Raw genomic sequence first — 14475 nt, 5'->3', positions numbered from 1 at the left:
TTTTAAAAAAAAAAAGAAGAGAGAGAAGGAAAGAAAGACAAGAAAAAAAAGGGTGAGCTCCTTGAAAAACATATTGCTCGAAGGAAATTTATCAAGTCTTGGAGAAAAAAACAAAAACTAATCACCCAAGTGGAATGTTCTTGATTAGTTTCCAGAGAGAAAAATGAGAAGAACAAAATTGGTCAGACTGATCTATATTTAAAATGAAATATAATATTTTGTATGAATCGGGTCGTGTTTGAGATCTGTATCATGAAATTGACTCGTTACACAGTCTCACGTAATATTTTATATTTTTTTAATTGAGAGACAAAATAAACACAATAGATTGAATGATCTTTATTTAAAATTTATTAATATTCACAATAAATAATACTTGCTTGGTTAAAAGTGATTATTGATGACTAACGATTACTCTCAATGATGCCCCACATGCTCTAGTCGTCCGGATTAATAAAAATATGAGTACAGCGTACATGAATATTGGCATGATATTCATAAATATTTAAATTCAAAAGCAAAAGCAACAAAAGCAAAAGCAAAAGCAAAAGCAAATAATTTTGCGACGCACAAAACAAAGGGAGTCAATTGATTTTTGAGGACCTCACGGCTTTATTCTATCGCCCTTGTAACTTATTTTGAAGGGAATATGTAGAATAATGACGATTTAATTTACGTAAAGGTCAGTTTTAGTCGTTAATTAGTATTTCACTCGTGCGATTCACATAATATTATTTTATTTAATTAATGATTAAAATTAATAAATATTAACTTTTGAATAATTATTTAAAAGTATTGATATAATATAATTAGCATATTTTAATTTCAAATATTATTATAAAAATCATTATATAGAAGATGCTTGGTCATGTGAGATAACACTCAAATAAATATATTAATATTATGTCGTTAAATTGACTTATTTATCTTGGTTGGATGGAATTGTTACTAATATAAAGAATAGAAAAAAATATTTTAAAAAATATATTTTATTTTTTCCATCAAAATTTTTAAAAATAAATAAATGTTTTTCAAAAATCAAAATTTTTGTCATATTTTAGATGTATAAATTTGATTTAAAATTTTTAAAAATATTTATATTAAAGTCCTAATTAAGAAATAGCAATTCATGGAGTCGATATTCACGATAAAAATATGAATGACCCAAATAAATATCTGTTTCACAAAAATATTACCCGTGGGATCGTCTCACACAAGTTTTTGTTTTTTTTTATAATCACATTGTTAAATACACGGGTATTTCATGAATTTTTTTAACCACATAATTATACAAATTTAACGATACTTGAGTGGAAAACTTTTTAATTTATTATTATTCTGATATATATTGAAAAACATTAGTTAATCTGCAACCAATATTTGTTTTTCCCCCTCAAACCGATAGCCGCACAGTCCAAATGAGATTTCTGTGCGTGCATCAGCTATGTGACGTCACAGAGCATATTGACTGTCCCAGTTTAATTGGTATATGTCATTTTCGTTTCACATAAAATGTTTAAAAAAATTGTGTGTATAATATAAACAAAAATAACTGAGAAATAATTATGCATAAATATAAATATTTACGTGATAGCAACGACGATCTTCAAATGCAAGACTCTATGTATTTTCTCTGGTAATATTTCTGGTTGTGCAAAAGTATTTTACAAGAACTATATCCTCTTCTTTATATAAAGAATGAGTCTCATGTGAGACCGTCTCACGAATAATAATCTGTGAGACCGTATCACGGATCAGAATCTGTGAGACGAGTCAACCCTACCCATATTCACAATAAAAAGTAATACACTTAGCATAAAAAGTAATATTTTTTCATGAATGACCCAAATAAGAGATCCGTCTCACAAATACGACCCGTGAGACCGTCTCACACAAGTTTTTGTCTTATATAAATTCATTTTCTCTTAGAGTTTATCTATAAAAATATCTTACAAAATATAAAAAACAGGAGTTTTATTAGAATTAGACTTTTTAAATAATAATATCATATAATGATTAAAGATTTAGAAAAACAAGACTTTTAAATAATTATTTCAAGGGTAATTTGTAGAAAAATACATCTGTCCAAGATTAATTTAACATTCAGTACCCAACAGTTTTTTTTTTAAATTTAGTACCTGACAAAACACCAACTTAGCTTTTACTACATATTTCATGCATTTTTACATTTTTACCCTTTCAATTAATAAAAAAAGTATATAAATACTTATTTTGGTTGCACATCTTCTCTTTCCACTCATCAATCCCGATTCATTTGGATGACTTGTATATTTAATTTAAATATTTTTTATTAAAAAAAAACAAATTCACAACTAATTGAATTTTTTGAAATACTTAGTTTTACTTATGAAATACTTAATTTCAATTTTAAAATACTTGATTTAGTAAATGAAATACTCAGAATGTTTATTAAAAACTGGATATTCGAATATGCATTTAAAAAAAAACCGCAACTAATTGAATTTTTTGAAATACTTAGTTTTACTTGTAAAATACTTAATTTCAATTTTAAAATACTTGATTTAGTAAATGAAATACTCAGAATGTGTATTAAAAACCTGGATATTCGAGTATGCATTTTAAAAAAAAACTTTACGCAACTAATTGAATTTTTTGAAATACTTAGTTTTACTTATGAAATACTTAATTTAAATTTTAAAATACTTGATTTAGTAAATGAAATACTCAGAATGTGTATTAAAAAGCTGGATATTTGAATATGCATTTAAAAAAAATCGTAACTAACTGAATTTTTTGAAATACTTAGTTTTACTTGTGAAATACTTACTTTTAATTTTAAAACTACTTGATTTAGAAAATGAAATACTCAGAATGTGTATTAAAAACTGGATATTCGAATATGCATTTAAAAAAAAAACAAATTCGCAACTAATTGAATTTTTGAAATACTTAGTTTTACTTATGAAATACTTAATTTTAATTTTAAAATACTTGATTTATTAAATGAAATACTCAGAATGTGTATTAAAAAGCTGGATATTCGAATATGCATTTAAAAAACAAAAACAAATTCGCAACTAATTGAATTTTTTGAAATACTTAGTTTTATTTGTGAAATACTTAATTTAAATTTTAAAATACTTGATTTAGTAAATGAAATACTCAGAATGTGTATTAAAAAGCTGGATATTCGAATATGCATTTAAAAAAAAATCGTAACTAACTGAATTTTTTGAAATACTTAGTTTTACTTGTGAAATACTTACTTTTAATTTTAAAACTACTTGATTTACAAAATGAAATACTCAGAATGTGTATTAAAAACTGGATATTCAAATATGCATTTAAAAAAAAAACAAATTCGCAAATAATTGAATTTTTGAAATACTTAGTTTTACTTATGAAATACTTAATTTTAATTTTAAAATACTTGATTTATTAAATGAAATACTCAGAATGTGTATTAAAAAGCTAAATATTCGAATATGCATTTAAAAAACAAAAATAAATTCGTAACTAATTGAATTTTTTGAAATTCTTAGTTTTATTTGTGAAATACTTAATTGTAATTTTAAAATACTTGATTTAGTAAATGAAATACTCAGAATGTGTATTAAAAAACTGGATATTCGAATATACATTTAAAAAAAAAATCGCAACTAATTGAATTTTTTGAAATACTTAGTTTTACTTGTGAAATACTTAATTTTAATTTTAAAATACTTGATTTAGTAAATGAAATACTCAGAATGTGTATTAAAAAGCTGGATATTCGAATATGCATTTAAAAAAAAAACAAATTCGCAACTAATTGAATTTTTTGAAATACTTAGTTTTACTTGTGAAATAATTAATTTCAATTTTAAAATACTTGATTTTGTAAATGAAATACTCAGAATGTGTATTAAAAAACTGGATATTCGAATATACAACGCAAGTTCACCAAATGCTCGCATTTCCATCCAAGATCCATTTGGATGAAATGTTTATTTCATTTAATTATTTTTTTTTTTGTTAAAAATCAAATTCGCAACTAAGCATTGAACTTTTTCAAGTACCTAGTTTTACTTGCGAAATACCTAATTTCAATTTTAAAATACTTGATTTGGTAAATGAGATACTCAGAATGAGTATTAAAATACTGGAAATTCGAATATGCAACGTAAGTTCACCAAATGCTCGCATTCTATCCAATATGCATTTGGATGACATGTTCATTTTATTTATATATTTTCTTTATTTTTTTTTAAAAAAATTCGCAACTAAGTATTGAACTTTTTCAAGTACTTAGTTTTATCTGCGAAATAATTAATTTCAGTTTTAAAATACTTGATTTGGTAGATGAGATACTCATAATGAGTATTAAAATACTGGATATTCGAATATGTAGCGTAAATTCACCAAGTGCTCACGTTTCCATCCAAGATGCATTTGGATGACATGTTCAAGGACTTTTCAGCAGCCACAAAGCTTTGAAAAAGAAAAAAGGCTTAGAGCGAAGATTTGTAGATTTCCGGACAATGTTCTTCAAGAGAATATCCCGTGATAGGAACAAGTAACTTAATCCGTGTATTTAAAATTTAAGATAAATATGAAGTCGGATATACGTCGATAGTCATAGTTCAGTAGGTCGAAAGCTAGTGGATTTAATAAAACGACATGCAATTCACCCTTGATAAATAATTAAAGAGATTTAATTACTTCACTGAGTTGAATTAGTTTGGCATAGCTTGAGAGGGCGTGTTCAATTGGATATGAAATCTCGTCGAAAGCATATATCATTGTCGAACGAATTAAGTAGTTTAGCGAGGGGTAAATGAAATACTTAGAATGTTGTATTAAAATACTGGCCAATCATGACTGAATTTACGTTGCATATTCGAATATCCAGTATTCTATCACATATTATGAGTATCTCAATTACCAAATCAATTATTATAAAATTAAAATTAGGTATTTCGCAAATAAAAGTAAGTACTTCAAAATGTTCCATGTTTAGTGATCGAGCAAAACTTTCATTGTAAAATTCTTAGTGATCGAGCAAAACTTCAAAATGTTCAATGCTTAGTTGCGAATTTTTTTTAAAAAAAATAAAGAAAATATCTAAATAAAATGAACATGTCATCCAAATGCATTTGGATAGAATGTGAGCATTTGATGAACTTACGTTGCACATTCGAATTTTCAGTATTTTAATACTCATTCTGAGTATCTCATTTACCAAATCAAGTATTTTAAAATTGAAATTAGGTATTTCGCAAGTAAAACTAAGTACTTGACAAAGTTCAATGCTTAGTTGCGAAATTATTTTTTTAACAATAAAAAAAATAATTAAATGAAATGAACATGTCATCCAAATAGATCTTGGATGGAAATGCGAGCATTTGGTGAACTTGCGTTGTATATTCGAATATCCGGTTTTTTATACACATTCTGAGTATTTCATTTACTAAATCAAGTATTTTAAAAATTAAAATTAAGTATTTCACAACTAAAAGTAATTATTTCAAAAAATTCAATTAGTTGCGACTTTTTTTTAAATGCATATTCGAATATCCAGTTTTTTAATATACATTCTGAGTATTTCATTTACAAAATCAAATATTTTAAAATTGAAATTAATTATTTCACAAGTAAAACTAAGTATTTCAAAAAATTCAATTAGTTGCGAATTTGTTTCTTTTAAATGCATATTTGAATATCCAGTTTTTAATACACATTATGAGTATTTCATCTACTAAATCAAGTATTTTAAAATTAAAATTAAGTATTTCACAAGTAAAACTAAGTATTTAAAAAATTCAATTAGTTGCGAATTTTTTTTTTAAATGCATATTCGAATATCCAATTTTTTAATACACATTCTGAGTATTTCATTTACTAAATCAAGTATTTTAAAATGAAATGAACATGTCATCCAAATGTATCTTGAAAGGAAATGCGAGCATTTGGTGAACTTACGTTACATATTCGAATATCCAGTATTTTAATACAACATTCTAAGTATTTCATTTACCCATCGCTAAACTACTTAATTGGTTCGACAATGATCTATGCTTTCGACGAGATTTCATATCCAATTGAACACGCCCTCTCAAGCTATGCCAAACTAATTCAACTCAGTGAAGTAATTAAATCTCTTTAATTATTTATCAAGGGTGAATTGCATGTCGTTTTATTAAATCCACTAGCTTTCGACCTACTGAACTATGACTATCGACGTATATCCGACTTCATATTTATCTGTAAATTTTAAATACACGGATTAAGTTACTTGTTCCTATCACGGGATATTCTTTTAAAGAACATTGTCCGGAAATCTTCAAATCTTCGCTCTAAGCCTTTTTTCTTTTTCAAAGCTTTGTGGCTGTTGAAAAGTCCTTGAACATGTCATCCAAATGCATCTTGGATGGAAACGTGAGCACTTGGTGAATTTACGCTACATATTCGAATATCCAGTATTTTAATACTCATTATGAGTATCTCATCTACCAAATCAAGTATTTTAAAACTGAAATTAATTATTTCGCAGATAAAACTAAGTACTTGAAAAAGTTCAATACTTAGTTGCGAATTTTTTTTAAAAAAATAAAGAAAATATATAAATAAAATGAACATGTCATCCAAATGCATATTGGATAGAATGCGAGCATTTGGTGAACTTACGTTGCATATTCGAATTTCCAGTATTTTAATACTCATTCTGAGTATCTCATTTACCAAATCAAGTATTTTAAAATTGAAATTAGGTATTTCGCAAGTAAAACTAGGTACTTGAAAAAGTTCAATGCTTAGTTGCGAATTTGATTTTTAACAAAAAAAAAATAATTAAATGAAATAAACATTTCATCCAAATGAATCTTGGATGGAAATGCGAGCATTTGGTGAACTTGCGTTGTATATTCGAATATCCAGTTTTTTAATACACATTCTGAGTATTTCATTTACAAAATCAAGTATTTTAAAATTGAAATTAATTATTTCACAAGTAAAACTAAGTATTTCAAAAAATTCAATTAGTTGCGAATTTGTTTTTTTTTTTTTTAAATGCATATTCGAATATCTAGCTTTTTAATACACATTCTGAGTATTTCATTTACTAAATCAAGTATTTTAAAATTAAAATTAAGTATTTCACAAGTAAAACTAAGTATTTCAAAAAATTCAATTAGTTGCGATTTTTTTTTTAAATGTTTATTCGAATATCCAGTTTTTTAATACACATTCTGAGTATTTCATTTACTAAATCAAGTATTTTAAAATTACAATTAAGTATTTCACAAATAAAACTAAGTATTTCAAAAAATTCAATTAGTTACGAATTTATTTTTGTTTTTTAAATGCATATTCGAATATCCAGCTTTTTAATACACATTCTGAGTATTTCATTTAATAAATCAAATATTTTAAAATTAAAATTAAGTATTTCATAAGTAAAACTAAGTATTTCAAAAATTCAATTATTTGCGAATTTGTTTTTTTTTAAATGCATATTTGAATATCCAGTTTTTAATACACATTCTGAGTATTTCATTTTCTAAATCAAGTAGTTTTAAAATTAAAAGTAAGTATTTCACAAGTAAAACTAAGTATTTCAAAAAATTCAGTTAGTTACGATTTTTTTTTTTTAAATGCATATTCGAATATCCAGCTTTTTAATACACATTCTGAGTATTTCATTTACTAAATCAAGTATTTTAAAATTTAAATTAAGTATTTCACAAATAAAACTAAGTATTTCAAAAAATTCAATTAGTTGCGAATTTGTTTTTGTTTTTTAAATGCATATTCGAATATCCAGCTTTTTAATACACATTCTGAGTATTTCATTTAATAAATCAAGTATTTTAAAATTAAAATTAAGTATTTCATAAGTAAAACTAAGTATTTCAAAAATTCAATTAGTTGCGAATTTGTTTTTTTTTTTAAAATGCATATTCGAATATCCAGTTTTTAATACACATTCTGAGTATTTCATTTTCTAAATCAAGTAGTTTTAAAATTAAAAGTAAGTATTTCCCAAGTAAAACTAACTATTTCAAAAAATTCAGTTTGTTACGATTTTTTTTTTAAATGCATATTCGAATATCCAGCTTTTTAATACACATTCTGAGTATTTCATTTATTAAATCAAGTATTTTAAAATTTAAATTAAGTATTTCATAAGTAAAACTAAGTATTTCAAAAAATTCAATTAGTTGCGTAAAGTTTTTTTTTTAAAATGCATACTCGAATATCCAGGTTTTTAATACACATTCTGAGTATTTCATTTACTAAATCAAGTATTTTAAAATTGAAATTAAGTATTTTACAAGTAAAACTAAGTATTTCAAAAAATTCAATTAGTTGCGGTTTTTATTTAAATGCATATTCGAATATCCAGTTTTTAATAAACATTCTGAGTATTTCATTTACTAAATCAAGTATTTTAAAATTGAAATTAAGTATTTCATAAGTAAAACTAAGTATTTCAAAAAATTCAATTAGTTGTGAATTTGTTTTTTTTTTAATAAAAAATATTTAAATTAAATATACAAGTCATCCAAATGAATCGGGATTGATGAGTGGAAAGAGATGATGTGCAACCAAAATAAGTATTTATATACTTTTTTTATTAATTGAAAGGGTAAAAATGTAAAAATGCATGAAATATGTAGTAAAAGCTAAGTTGGTGTTTTGTCAGGTACTAAATTTAAAAAAAAAACTGTTGGGTACTGAATCTTAAATTAATCTTGCACAGATGTATTTTTCTACAAATTACCCTTATTTCAACAAATTCTATCAAAAAAAAATTATAGTTCCAAAAATAAACTACATTTTAGAAGTTAAGAATTATTTTTCGTTCGGTATATATAAATCGTCTTGGTGGCTGTTTAAGTCGGCAAGAAAACTCTACTCTCTCCGAAATGGCCGGGGAAAAATCCGAAACCTCAAAACTAAAGAAGTTGATTTACGATGAAAGTAGCGAGGATGAACAGGATTCTGAGTCCGATGATATCGGTCTTCCCCTGGATAAGCTGAGTCTCGGCCCGAAAAAGAAGCTTCTTGTGCTGTGTCTTGGCGGGCTTCTGGTGCACAGGGTTCATGTTAGGGATAAGGCCACCGTTCGAGGGTTGCGCCCCGATACAACTTACGGAAAGTTTCTAAGTAAGCTGGCCCGAAATTTAAAATCTTTTATTTAACTTGTGTTCATTTATTATTCTTCGTGGGATTTGGTCACTCGTTTTGGCTTCAAACAGTTTTCAAGAGGCCATTTTGCCAGGAGTTCTTGAAATTTTGCTTTGAACGGTTTGATGTCGGGATATGGTCCTCTGCAAGAGAGTAAGCGCAAAGCAACTTATTCTACTTTTTTTTAAAAAAAAAATTATTCGGTTAAAAAATCATATATAATCTGTGTTATATGATTCATGAATTATTTTGCTTCGGAAACGAACAGTCACAATATAGACGGTGCTTTGAACATTATAACTGGTGGGATGAGAAGCAAGCTACTGTTCGTGTGGGTAAGTTTATTTTGAAGAAATACATGTATAGCAATTTCTATACGCAATTATAGGTTTACGAAATAGATCCTTGGATCGTAATATATACTCAAAATCCAAATCGTTTGTTTTGTAGAGTCAAGAAGAATGCATTGATTCTGGATTTTTCTGCATAAACAAACCAGAAAAACCTCTGTTTCTGAAAAATCTAAAAGATCTGTGGGAAAAGAAATACATTACAAAAGGGCAGTATTCATCTTCCAACACTTTGCTCATCGATGACGAGCCTCACACCTGTCTTCTGAATCCGGTATTTTGTTTTACCCTTGCCACTTGTAAATTTTAGAAGAAGCCCTTTGATCGATGTCTGTTTTACTCCTGTTTGCAGCCTAATACAGCCATTTTCCCAGATCCATACAAGAAACACGACACTACCGATGCATTCTTGGGTAAAGATTGAGTTCCTAAACCTTATCTTATATACACCAGGCTGACTTGTTCATCATTGTTTCATATATGCAACAAAAGATAGATAATATGTCTGTGTGTTTGGAATTTATTCAGGTCCAAATGGTGAGCTGAGAAAATTCTTAGATGGGCTTGCAGATGCGGATGGGGATGTTCCTTCTTATGTGAAAGATCATCCAATCGGGCGGCCTGCCATATCGTCGTCGCATCCCGATTGGAAATATTATGAGAGAATCATCGGTAACTTTGCGAAGAGAGGGTCAAGCTTTGCTGCTGCTGATTCAAGTTCTTCTGATGGTTAGAAGCTCGGTAGTTATATGAGAAATAAGATGCTAAAAAATAAGATTTGGGTTTGTAAAGCATCATCCTATATGGTTTGTTTGCTCGTGTGAAGTTTGGTGTTTATGTTTTGGTTATGGCCAACAAAAGTTTCTTTGGTGGAATCTATCCTAAATATCTAGTTTCAAGTATATGCTTTAACTTTCTTTAAAATCGAACAATAAACTTTCGAATAGAATAGGTTCTTAGGAAGGAAAAAATCAAGTGAAAAGAAAATTTAATCAGATTAGAAAACGTATTTAAGACTTTAAAGATTGGTGTATATGATCAATTATTATCATAAAAAGTAGGAGCAAAAACTTGTGTAAGGTGGTCTCACATGTCGTATTTTGTGAGATGGATCTTTTATTTGGGTCATAATATTATTTTTTATTGTGAATATCGGTAAGATTGACCCGTCTTATAAATAAAGATTCGTGAGTTTGTCTCACAAGATATTTACTCAAAAATACGATTAGTGGCATCTAATCTATAATGTTGTTCTAACTCTATTTCAATAATAACAATGGATCCATTTTTATCATGCGATTCGATTTCTTGAATATGAACGATTAGGTAGAACATGTCCATGGCCAAGTCTTGATAAGACTTTATCATATAAATTGGAATATTGGGTACCACTTAGTACGCATTATGAGATGAGGGGGTAAAAAGATGATAGATATGTTTAAACAAGATGATATGATAAAATGTTTGGTAAGATTTTAATAAGGTAGATTAAATTTATGTATTGTAATGTAATATCTAAAGAGTGAGTCTCATGTGAGACCGTCTCACGGATCATAATCTGTGAGACGGGTCAACCCTACCCATATTCACAATAAAAAGTAATACTCTTAGCATAAAAAGTGATACTTTTTCATGGGTGACCCAAATAAGAGATCCGTCTCACAAATAAGATCCGTGAGACCGTCTCACACAAGTTTTTGCCTATTTTTTATTGTGAATATCGGTAAGATTGACCCGTCTTATAAATAAAGATTCGTGAGTTCGTCTCACAAGATATTTACTCAAAAATACGATTAGTGGCATCTAATCTATAATGTTGTTCTAACTCTATTTCAATAATAACAATGGATCCATTTTTATCATGCGATTCGATTTCTTGAATATGAACGATTAGGTAGAACATGTCCATCGCCAAGTCTTGATAAGACTTTATCATATAAATTGGAATATTGGGTACCACTTAGTACGCATTATGAGATGAGGGGGTAAAAAGATGATAGATATGTTTAAACAAGATGATATGATAAAATGTTTGGTAAGATTTTAATGAGGTAGATTAAATTTATGTATTGTAATGTAATATCTAAAGAGTGAGTCTCATGTGAGACCGTCTCACGGATCATAATCTGTGAGACGGGTCAACCCTACCCATATTCACACTAAAAAGTAATACTCTTAGCATAAAAAGTGATACTTTTTCATGTGTTACCCAAATAAGAGATCCGTCTCACAAATAATACCCGTGAGACCGTCTCACATAAGTTTTTGCCATATCTAAATTATCCTTACCACATATGAAAAATTACAATATTCATTTAATAATCTCTAAACCTTGGTAATGTAAAATACGGAGTGATTTGTAGAGGTTTTTAGTAGAATAAGAAGAATAATTATGAAATAAAATATTTTGATGTCTTCTAAGATAGTTACTATAACATTGTTGACAAAAACTTATGTGAGACGGTCTCACGGGTCAAATTTTGTGAGACGGATCTTTATTTGGGTAATCAATGACAAAATATTGTTTTTTATGCTAAGAGTATTATTTTTTATGATAAATACGGGTAGGGTTGACCCGTCTCACAGATTGAGATCCGTGAGACGGTCTCACATGAGACCTACTCAACATTGTTTGGATGTTTAAAATTTTGGATTTGGATTTGAATTTAGAAGTAGAATTGAATTTGAAAATTCATTGATTTAGAATTTCATCTGGTGTTTGGTTTGAAATTTAAAAAATCTATTTAGATTTCATTTCTTGTTTGGAAAAAAAAAACAAAATTTGAATTTGGAAATTTAAAATTTTACTAAAGTAATCTTAATTATCTTTTACAAAAATCAAGATTTAAAACATTTATTCACATTGTAAAAAAATTGAAAAATTAAAATTAATTTTATCATATATTTCAAATTATTATTTCAATTATATATTTGTGTTATACAAATCACACAAACATTTATTTCAATTATATATTTGTGTTATTAACGAACACTAAATGAATTATTAAAATAAAATAATAGACATCTAAATATTAAATTTAAATTATACGAAATAAATTATTTCAAAATTAAATATTCAACAACATCCTACTTTTTTAAATAGAAAAATATATTATTATTGAGTAAAAAATGTTTCAATATTCACTACAAATATAAGAATAGATCTCAAGAATCAAATATGCAAAATAAAAAATAAATAAATTTGTCATTTAATCCATCATTACATATAAGATGGTAGGAATATAATAATTAAAAAAATTTGTTATGAATATTTTTTAGTTTTATTCAAATTCAAATCACATCAAATTTGATCAATTTTGATAAGATTTGTTTATATATAATGAAATCCGGTCAAATCCTTTAAAATCAAATTCCATTTTTAAAATCCAACTAACCAAAATGTTAAAATCATGGTTTATAAATCCAAATCCCCACACCTTCCTCCAAAACCTTGCTTCCAAACATAAGATAAAAGTCTCACACTTAATAATATAAGTATAGAAGTATATATTATAAGTTAAATTTAATATTTAAAATAAATTTGAGGATATGTTTTATATCATCCCTGGTTTAAGTGTGCTTGACAAGTTTTTTCTTAAATATCATTGCCATATATTTCATCAAGATTCAAATATATATTTATTCAGAGATAGCGTAAAAGATACGTGAAGACCATAACAAATCATCTGCATATTATTGCACACAATACACTGTTCCAAAATCCACACACATAAAAGTGCAACCATACAAAGACTTCAACACAATACAGTTGAACTACAGTATCATAACCCGTAAAATCCATCAAATATACCATAACAAAGTTTATGATAGTTCTTCAGTTGAAATATCACTCCAAAAGGTGAAATTGTTCATCTTAGACGTCACTCACCCTCGGCTCGACAGGATTGTGAGAGGAGGTAAATCATGGTGATTCAGCCAACAGCAGTAGTTAGACCTTATGCTACGCCACGCACAAAGATCTCCAAGATTCACTGCTGCTGACCAACTGAGCTAAGTCCATGCTGACTTCCCCAGTTGAAATATGATGTGCAATAGATGTCAAACAGATTTCAGAAGCCTCATTACTTGCACAAGTTTCGCTTCATGGGGAAAACTGAAGAAAAGAGACAATTTGTGTGGTTTTTCCACCGTCATCTTGTTAAAATAATTTGTAATTTCTAGAGTCACATTCTAGAATATTTTCTAGTACTTTGAAAGTCATCTAGGAAGTTTAATAACTAGTTAAAGTGTGGAGTTAATAAGCCTAGAAAATTGTGAGACTTGGTCTATAAATATGCTTATGTAATCTCCATATTTGTTAATCCAAAAAATACAATCAAGTGTATTGCATCACTTGAATTCCTACTACAAAATTTTATTCCGCTGTGCCCTTCAAATTTGGTATCAGAGCTTCAAAAGTTGTACTTGCATATAGCAGCCGAGTACATACAACTACAGAAATCGGCCCCTTGAAGTGGTTGGAAGCCTTACTGGTTGAAGGAATTAATTCTTACCAATTTTGTCTTCAACCTACTTTTCCAAACTACTTGTTGTGCTCCCGTAAGAAAATTCCAACAATTGGTTGCCTCCTTACCCGGGTCCCGCCGAGAAGAAATTTTAGTCCACTTTGTTCTCATTTTTAACAGTAGCAATACGGTATATTGCAATGGCCGGAAATTTGCAGATCACGATGTTCAAATATTCTTCGACGGAAGTACCTATATTTGAAGGAGAGCATTATGATTATTGGAGCACCGAAATGATGGATTTCTTCATCTCCGAAGATTTATGGGATATCATTGAAAATGATTATCCAGAACCACCTACCGAAGATGGTGCAGATTGGAGTGAAGTTCAACAAAATAAATACAAACAAGATCAGAAGAAAGATGCTACTGCACTTCGATATTTAAAGCAAGGGGTTAGTAAATCTATCTACCCTAGAATATTCAACAAAAGAAAAACAAAAGAAGCA

The 14475-nt window shown here is 27.6% G+C and overlaps 1 protein-coding gene across 1 annotated transcript; it reads left to right on the top strand.

The window, feature by feature from the left end:
• Positions 1–8850: 8850 nt before the first annotated feature.
• On the top strand, positions 8851–10402 carry LOC140805214 (uncharacterized FCP1 homology domain-containing protein C1271.03c-like). Its single transcript, XM_073161442.1, has 6 exons — positions 8851–9129; positions 9222–9303; positions 9419–9485; positions 9601–9774; positions 9853–9913; positions 10029–10402. Exons 1-6 carry the CDS (start codon positions 8889–8891, stop codon positions 10232–10234), a joined length of 831 nt encoding a protein of 276 aa, XP_073017543.1. The 5' UTR covers positions 8851–8888; the 3' UTR covers positions 10235–10402.
• The last annotated feature ends 4073 nt before the right edge of the window (positions 10403–14475 follow it).

This window comes from Primulina eburnea, chromosome 11, assembly GCF_022965805.1.
Source record: "Primulina eburnea isolate SZY01 chromosome 11, ASM2296580v1, whole genome shotgun sequence".
Classification (NCBI taxonomy): domain Eukaryota; kingdom Viridiplantae; phylum Streptophyta; class Magnoliopsida; order Lamiales; family Gesneriaceae; genus Primulina; species Primulina eburnea.
Note: the sequence above shows the minus strand (reverse complement) of the source record. Positions and strands in the feature narration are given on the sequence as shown.